The 9,504-nt window shown below is 37.3% G+C and overlaps 1 protein-coding gene across 1 annotated transcript; it reads right to left on the bottom strand.

The window, feature by feature from the left end:
• Positions 1–5,722: 5,722 nt before the first annotated feature.
• Positions 5,723–8,567, bottom strand: LOC113287485 (multiple organellar RNA editing factor 8, chloroplastic/mitochondrial-like). The gene is made up of 4 exons (XM_026536256.1): positions 8,073–8,567; positions 7,776–7,873; positions 7,613–7,678; positions 5,723–6,603 (listed from the first exon to the last, which is right to left on the bottom strand). Exons 1-4 carry the CDS (start codon positions 8,477–8,479, stop codon positions 5,984–5,986), a joined length of 1,191 nt encoding a protein of 396 aa, XP_026392041.1. The 5' UTR covers positions 8,480–8,567; the 3' UTR covers positions 5,723–5,983.
• Positions 8,568–9,504: the final 937 nt, after the last annotated feature.

Here is a 9,504-nt window from a genome sequence, read left to right as displayed (position 1 = left end):
GAGCCAAATAAAAGGGTTTATCTTTTATTTTATTTCTTTCTTTTTCATCGAAAATCTAGTAGCAGTCTATAGATGGTGAATTTTAGACAAGGGGTGAAATGGTCATTTTGAAGTATGTCCAAAAATTGCGAGAAATCCTAGACCATGAAGGCCACCCTAAGTACAAAGTGGAACGTCTGAAAGCATGAAGTTTAAAGCTCAAGTGGACGAAGCCTAAATTGTTTGAGCCTTTACTTGACCGAAATCAACCTCTTATGAATGAGCCCCTCAGCCTCTTTGAACGAGTCTCCGATTATCCTCTACGAGCGAGCCTCCAATCAGCGTCTTATGAGAGAGTATCAGAAGAGAATATCCAATTATCCTCTTATAAGAGAGTCTTCGATTAACCTCTTATGAACAAACCTCCGTATGATCACGTTTTGTTCGCCTTCTCATATATAAGACTCAGCTCTTGGTCTCTCAAGATTCAGTCTTTAGCACGACTCATAATATAATATCCACGCGAGATACACCGGCCATGCCTACTCATAACCTTCATGACACGTCCACGTTTGATTCCATGAGCATGAGCATGAGCGAGACTGAATTCTCCAATAAACACAACTCATGCCTCAGCCTCATGAGCATCACTTAAGCTTTACCTGGGCCTTATGACTAATTCCAAGTAACATCCACATATGATGTATTGGCCATGTCTGTTGCGGGGCTTATGTTTGATTCGTAGTAACACACGTATCTGATACACTGTTCATGTCCGCTCCTTCCAAAGCCTCAAGACTAACTCCTAATACATCCGCATACGATACACTGCTCATGTAGGCTCCACACATGAAAATTATTCACCATTAGATCATAACATACCCTCAAGAGATACACTGGCTAAGTTAAAGTGTTTTGCGGTCTCATGCAGGAAACCCTATTAAACATGTAAGCCTCACTTTCAGTCTCCCAAACATGTCTTAAATGACTTCATGAGAATTCCTCAGCTGGCTTCATGCAACCTGAGCTCTACTAGTTCATCGTAAAACTTGTGCATAACACGAAAATAAGGCACAAGCCACATTTAAGACAAATGACTCCTTTTTGGCCTCCTAAGCATGTTTCCGGGTAGCAACCTAAGTCTAAATTGTATAGACTTATCCAAAACGTGGACAAACCTCCCGGAACTCTACATGTTTATTAGGGAAATCCACAAGCACAAAAACGATTACTACAAGCCGGACACACGAGGTTTAGGCTTAGATTTAGTTTCCTTCATGTTCTACACATAATTCATGTGATATTTATCGTTTTTCACGTGACTCACCCAAGTCATGACCTATTAATACATCAGTACAAGAGCTAACTCAGCCACACAATTGGGAGAGGGGAATAACAATTAGGGTTTTCATTTGACGGTTTGTGGCACGTGTAGGAAATACCAAGTTGTATTTCTCACCGCTAAAGAAAAAAGTTGGTCGAAATATGATAGGAATTTAAGGATGAATATTAGTGTTTCTTGTCTTTAGATATTCTTTATATCATGGAAAGAGTGCTCCTCACGACAAGCAATCCTTATCTCACCGACTTGATATCAGGATTTCAAGCGATAAATTGATCGTTAATCAATATAGATAAAAACACCTCTTAGAGAATTAATATGCAAACTTAAAACTCTAATCTCTCTCTTTTATCAGCTCTCTCCCTAAGACTAACATTAATCTTGATATCTTGTGATTGGAGAAAGCCTTGTGCATCCATTCTTCTTGGGTTAGGCGAGGACTCTTAGTGCTCAACCTCTCGCAACTCACACCTAAACCCTAAGTATTAGTTCTACCCCTTCACCTTAATTTAGGTATCTAAACAGTCCAATTAAAAATATTACAATCACATACAGGCAATATACATATTGTTGAATACATATACACTTATAAAAAATAATCAAAAAAAAGGAACAGATCCCTTGACTTAATTTCTCCACCTTCAGATGGAAGTGTATGGACGGTGAAGATGAAAATAAAATTTTAAAATATAAGGATATCATTATCACCACTGATCCACTTACATTTGACGGTGAAAAGAATTAAGTTACGGAATTCAAGTCAATGGATAAGGGATATGTACTATATAAAAACACGATAAAAATGCCCGTGTCATATACGATCTAAATAGAATTAATTTTATTGCTGGCCCCTAATTGGTAAAGTGGGGATTTTCCCGCGCGCATTGGGTTCTGGAATTGTTATTATTGCTGGCCCCTGATTAATAAGGCGGAGCTTCGCTCTGCATCCGCCTAATAAAAGTCTTAAGGTTAAATTCAAGCTTAGATATGTCGACTGATGGCCTATTTATAATTACAGAGTTGATGATATAAGGATTTAGGATATGATAAGCTCATCATCGGTGATCACATGAATGACCCGACCCTCTATGATATCCCATTTACCCACTACGATCATCTAGCAGTGTGGGTTTTTTAACGGGCACCGCTACGGTCTTTTAGCAGTAGCTTCCCAAGAGGTTATCCATCCCTGGATTACTACAGTCTAGGCATGCTCTGAAAATACCATGGTGTTATAAAAGTACAAACCATTACTTATATTCCATTTGGAAAATTCTACCTATCGTCGGGGTATTACCTTAAATTGGAGTCGTCCTCCTCTCTGTAATATATTCAAGTTATCCAGTTTTTACAACGTTCCCTGCCCCTCATGAGACTAGTACCTGACCCAACCTGTCTAACGTACTTTCCACGTGGGATATGATACCATTTGTTCGATCACGTTTAGCTGCAGAGATTTTCGTCAAATCTGCGACCAACTATACTGAAAAGGCTTCAGTGTTAGTAAAGGATAAACCATTACCAATTCCGCTCGACTAACTCTACATGCCGGGTCGGGTTATTATACTATTCTCTTTATTGGTGAGAAATATAACTGAGTACCCTCACGAGTGTCGTGGAACTGTCATAACAAAAAAAAGCTAATATTTTTATTTATTTGTGTGAATTAGTCATCATTTGTGTAAAATGCGTTGGCAGATGACAATACTCTTTGTAGTTGACGTTGACTGAGATAAAGGAATATTTCTTATTTATAAGTTGTGACTAGTCTGTGTCATGTGGAAAGCACGAGGTAATAATAAGTACCGTATGTAAGACATGAGATGATCATAGGTTAAAAATCAACCTTGCACAACAAGTCAACATGGTTGTAGAGGCCGAATTCTCTTTTGAGGCTCAGATTCATGGAGTCATCAGTGGACGTTCCCATGAGGATCAAATTCATGGAGTCACTTGTGGACATGCTCGTGAGACTGAGGGGTGGGGGTGGGTGAGGCTTGTTAGTACGCCTCAATCTCATGTTTGTATAAGATTAAGATGGGCTTGTGACTTTTGGTGAGTGACTAAAAGCATGCCCAAATGTGACTGGTGGGCCCAATGGAGAACATGAATAGTAACAAATCGTGAGGCTTATGTGGAGGAGACTCGTGATGTCTCATACTTTCAATTCACATGGTTATGATGAAACCCTAACTTTATTCTACACAATAGAGCGTGGGTCGTGCTAATAAGGGTTAGGCTCGAGTCGCGCTAAACGAGGCTCGGGCCTGACTCACACTCATGCCATTCAAATCAGTTTTGAGCGTACCCATGAGACATTGATTAATATAACACTTTTACGCGCCCTAAGCCTAAGTGGTGAATGAAATGGGATTGAAACAATATAGCACCGAAATAACTCTCTCCCCTCAATTTCTATGTGTCAGAAAATCACCATTTACAATAGAATTATCAAGATTCTCTAGAGTCACTTAGTATCTATTCTTAGGAATAGAGGGGATTATGGATGCTTGATTTCAGCAACACTAAAACTCTCTACATTACTTTTGTTCTCTTCTTCATCTAAGGTACTTGTGAAGTTGACGTTGGTGTAGGCTTCAAAACATGGATTATTATCCATAATTTTTTTACTAAACCTCTCTTGAAAGCGAGTGAATACCTTATCATGACTTTTCCATGAATTTGGAAATTTCCCTTCATTATTATTTTCTAAGAGTATTTGTTTCGTAGGAAGATCTTGAGTGGGCGCATAATGATCATAAGAATTAAACCGAGTGTTGCGTACACTTAGACCGATCGTGATAAACATTTTGCAGTTAAGCAAGCTCGGTCGAGGGTAGTCATAGGATAAGTGACGTCTCGAGAATTTATTGCTGGATAAACACATTAGTGCAGTTAAAAGTCTCACCATGCTAGATAACCGCAGTGGGTAAGCGGGAAAAATATCGGTGATAATTAAGATACAACTAGAGACGGGTTGCTTGTGCTCGGGTGGGAGAGTATGTTAGGCGGTTGTTAGATACTGGTCTCACAAGAGGCAACATCTATATTATAGCGAGGCCTTTTCAGCACAGCTCTAGAGTTGCAAGGAACTTTGCAGTTAAGCGTTCTCGGGCAGGAATAACCCAAAGATGGGTGGACTCCCGGGAAAATGCTGCTCGATGAAAACCCCTACATCATAGGATGACTGCAATAGCTAAATGGGGACAATATCGATGGAGGGTTGGGTCATTACATTTGGACTGATTTTTTAGGGAAGATGAGTTGGTCTTTTATAATGCCTGTAGACATTCCTACATCTTTTCAAGCTTGGCACTTGGCTTAAAAGAGTACAGTTGTTAGGGATGTGTGGAATCTAATCCCAGTTGTTATGCGGAGCATCAAAAAGGAGAATCAATTTGATGGGTGTTGTTAAGGAGGTTATTTATCTGTTGTGTTATTATTGGCCTTTAGGCATTAAGGATTTCAAGTCTTTACACTCTATTGATGATGTAATCCAAAATCAGTACAATGTCTATTTTTATCCTTCTTAAAGATTTGGAATGGCATCCTTCAAAAAATTTGGTATCTCCTTTAAATCGTGTTGATAATATGTAACCAATATTTTGTTTTCTTTTGTTCGGCTTATGGTGGTATAAATTTATACCCTTTCTTTTATCAAAAAGAAGAAAAGAACAACTTTCCATATCTAACTAGAATATGCATATGCAAACGTTTTTCCTTATGTATGCGGTGCATTTTATTTACTTGTCATGATAAAGCATTTGCAGCTGGGAGGTTGAGCATTTTTACTTCTCCTGATTAAACACTTGCAGCTAGGAGGTGGAGTAGGTTTGCTAATGGATCACGAATGATCCGTTGCCATGCAGTTTCATGAACTTTTTAATGCTTCAAGGGAAAACAATGGATTATGGTATATGTTACTCACGTTTAGTGGTGCAAATTGGATGACTAATTCAGCATTCTAATGAAGCCAAGTCCACAAGTTAATGGATTAATGGATTTTTACTCTTGCAGGGGTTACAGTTCAGGCCATGGATTTTTACTCTTGCTGGCATTTTGCCAATGCATGTCAGTTTACTAGTTCAGGCACTATGCCTCCTAGGCACATAGAGTTCACATTCAGATTTCGAAGATACAAATAAAAGGATCACATCTTCTCTTGTTTTTTCTAAGCAGTGGTCAACAGCTGGTTATCATATGCAACACCAGGAAAGGGTTTATAAAGCACTTGAATAGGAGCTACCCTTTTAATTATTAGCAGGGAAACATAACGTATGGCAGCACAGAGATACCATTGCATATAATGACCAGGTTTACTATAAAAGCAAGGAATCAAGTTTACGAATATAAAATATAAACAACAAAAGTTCAAACCACCATAGAGAGAGAAACAGAACAAGATGACAAGCACGGAACTGCTAGTAAATAGATTCTAAAAAGAGTAGCAACGGAGGAGTAACACTGAATTTTTAGGTCAAACACATACATTAATACTGCCTACATTAAGCCTACATTAAGCCTAAATGGGTAACATCCAGGCATAGAAACAACTGTTTCTTTACCAGCTAAACCATGACGAGCAAAGATCTATAAACCCAAACCCCAAAATATAACTTAGTACTTTACCAATTATCTACAGTTCAAAGCCCTATTAATAGACTAGTTGCCATTTGAGTTAAAATCTCTAGGTGGCCCCCCATGGTAGGGCGCACCTCCACCTTGAGGTGGAGCATCTCTGTACTGTCCTCCACCATTGTTCGGCATATTGTTATTATAATATCCAGCATTAGGTGATGGTGCACCTCTCATGTTGGCATTTGGGGGCATACCTCCTATATTGTTCTGTGCATATGCATTATGTTGCATACCTCCCACATTTGGCTGCATATGTACACCAGGTGGACCGCCGATGTTTTGATGCATATTGCCAGTTGGTGGCATGCCTCCCATGTTTTGACCAGGGTTTTGCATATTGCTATTTGGTAGCATACCTCCCATGTTTTGACCAGGGGTTTGCATGTTCGGATTAGGTGGTATACCTCCTGGACTCTGCATGTTGGGATTATGTGGCAGACCTCCTGGAGGAGATCCTGGTTGGTTTGGCTGAAAATCACGGCTTTGCATATTCTCTCTCCTCCTCTCGAAGTTCCTGGACCTGTCGTTGTTACGTGGCCTATCATTGCGTCTGGGCCTCTCGTTTGCCCGTGCATTGTTCCTCACCCATTCCTCGTGGTATTTGGCATCATAAGGAACAGCTTTCCCATTGATGAAAGGTTCACCTGCAGAGGACAACAAAATTTCAGCAAACTATATATAAAAGTAAGTTCCATCAAGGCCTAAAACAAGAGACTTTAGTTGTTGAAATCTGTTTGTATTGAGTATGTATAAAAAGACGAAAGTCTAAGCGAGATATAAAAAATGCTTGGCAGATTGACAAAACCGAACAGACATCCTGGTCTCCGCATAGTCTTTCATATTGGACTTACCAAGGCAACAATAAACGAATACAAAACTCTTGGCTACGGATTGGCCAACAATACTACCTTTATAAACATCAAATAGAGTGAAGGACTACTAACCGCAGCTAAAAGATAGACATAAAATAGAATAACAAACTGAAGTCCTTTACAAGATTATGACATACATGACTAATCAACATGATCCGTGCAGCAGGAGGTTATTCTTTACATTAGATAGTAATAGGTCTACAAAACAAAACCAGTCAATATGATTTTAAACTAATTATTACAATTTTGATATGCGACAGGACACATAAACTAGACACAAGTTTTACAAAATAAGAAATAAATTAAAAGGTACAAACAACAATTAGATAAAGAAAAAGAAAAAACCAAAAACAGTACTCCAAAGGGGCAGTAATAAGCTAGAATTAGCATCTAAGGTTGTGACCACTATGCCTTCTTAGCTACAGATCATTCGAAATGTCCGTAAAATACTCAGAAGTTAGATCCGAACATTTTGATATTAAAAATTGGTAACAAATATGAGTAACCATCTCACTAAGTGTTGCCGTGAAATAGTGTAGCTAATATGAAAATTGTTGATGTTTTCAGCCCAGCCTGGTATATGCTGTTAAATTTGAAACTATTCATTTATGTGTGTGCAGACATACTAACTAGAATAAAAAAAATACCCATTTACATATTTCACGCGAGCCGACTGCAAAATCACTTGTAAGAATTGATGCTTAAATTACATTTTCAAAAATATTACGACTAACACAACAAACCAACCAGAAAAAACATAAACGAGTTAAAGACTATGTACCTCCATAATCTTTCTCTCTCACATTCAAGTAAGAATCAGGAAGAACCCAACGCACTCCAGGCAATTCTGCACACGTAGAATGAAACCGATTACATACAAAATGTAGGATTTATAAAAAATCCAAAAACAAACAAAACAATAAACATTAGTGGACTGGACATACCCTTGATCTTGTAAGAAAGTTCCTCAGAAACAAGGGCCCCAAAAGCAAAGTAATGTCTGGTTGATACTGAGTATATTTTCATCCTTGCTTCATCTTCACTATAAATTATACACACATATAATTATCAAAGAATCACTTCTATACCAATATCCCAATTGAGATAGCACATGAACAAAACGCATTTTAAAGATACCAAATAAAAGCATGTTGTAGAATATAAAAGTGTGAAACCCATTTTGACCACAAAACTTGTTAAAATATTCAACAAAATCAAAAACAAGGGCATCGAAAACAAACCTTCCTATAACTTTAGATAGAGTATTGATGTAGCTATCAATGATCTCATCTCTAGTAGGATCACCTTCAGGTTTCTCCATAACGATAAGCCAGTGTTCAAAATCACAACCATCGAGTAAAATAGTTTCCTTTGGTGGACGATTATTCCAGTTAGGTTGTGGATCATTCAAAGAAGATGATGTAGCACGAGTAGACAAACATTTCAAAACACCGAGTGTTGTTGATGGAAACCGATTTCTGAACTCAGTAAATGCAACAAGAGGACGAACACGAGTCAGATGAGAAAAAGATCGAACAGATAGTGGGATTTGAGACACAGGAATAGAAGATGTCAACAAAGATCGAGATAAGGCTGCAGATGATGGGATTGTTTTAATCATCAGAGCTCTACATAGAGCCACCGCCATTGTAATCGTTTTTTACGTAAAACCCTTGTTTCAGATGGGAGAAATGACTTTGGAGGAGCGAAGGGTTTTAGACTCGGAGCATCTCCAATATTGGGGGATAAAAATCTTAATTGGAATTTTTATTAAGGTCCTTGTTTAGGAGAACTAGTTTGTCACCCGTACTATACACGCGTCAATGTTTCTCTATAAAATATTGAAACTATGTTTTAAAATTATTTTCAATGTGTTCAAATCCTACCGAGTAGAAAATAACAAAACATTGATAAACTGAAAAAAAAAACAATGCAATAGGAAAAAACAATTATAAATTCATGGACTCAATATTCTTATAAACCAAAACAAACAATAATCATTGCAATTATACGAAAAATCATGTAATTAAAAAATTCAGTTTTTATTATGATTGTGATATAAATCTAAATATTGTTGGATATTTAGTGGTGAGTAAATTGGTTATAAAATGGTACGAAGACCATGTAGAGTGTCTTTTATTTTCTTTTCCTTTTCTTTGTTAAAATCTTTAACAACCGTATAGTTTTGAATTACGACCATATCGACCGTTCACTATCGACATGAATATTGGACGAAATGCCAATTCTTGACTTTGTTTTTTTTTATTTCGTCTAAAAACCAATACAATCTAAAATCAACAACCGTAATCTCACCGATCTAATAATTAATAGTATAATCTAATAATTAATATAAATAATTAACAACTAATTAAATAAGGACAATTTACTCGTTACCAAAACATGTGGATAAGAGGTTCTTCATTTTACTTCATAATATCTCTTCTTTTTTTTATTTGGAATTCCCTAATTTATAGAGATATTCCCCAAATATTGGTTCTAAATCTAACATATGAATTTTATTAAACAATACAGTACCGTACATTTATTTTTCTTATGTGAAACGGAAGACGGAATGAGTACTTGTATATGCATGAACCATGTGGATCATTTTTGACTTGTTGGGTGGGTAAAATATAAATGTTTGTCATGTCCTGCATTTTTATTGGCATGGCT

This window comes from Papaver somniferum, chromosome 6 (assembly GCF_003573695.1).
Source record: "Papaver somniferum cultivar HN1 chromosome 6, ASM357369v1, whole genome shotgun sequence".
NCBI classification, from domain to species: domain Eukaryota; kingdom Viridiplantae; phylum Streptophyta; class Magnoliopsida; order Ranunculales; family Papaveraceae; genus Papaver; species Papaver somniferum.
The sequence above is the reverse complement of the archived record's forward strand: the minus strand, read 5'-3'. Positions and strand labels throughout refer to the sequence as shown.

Excerpts from the sequence above, each read along its gene's own strand:
- LOC113287485 (XM_026536256.1), bottom strand. The coding sequence starts at position 8,479 with ATGGCGGTGGCTCTATGTAGAGCTCTGATGATTAAAACAATCCCATCA. Across the intron at positions 7,874-8,072 it reads CTATCTAAAGTTATAGGAAG|TGAAGATGAAGCAAGGATGA; the intron begins GTTTGTTTTCGA and ends TATAATTTATAG. Across the intron at positions 6,604-7,612 it reads GAGAGAGAAAGATTATGGAG|GTGAACCTTTCATCAATGGG; the intron begins GTACATAGTCTT and ends TGTCCTCTGCAG.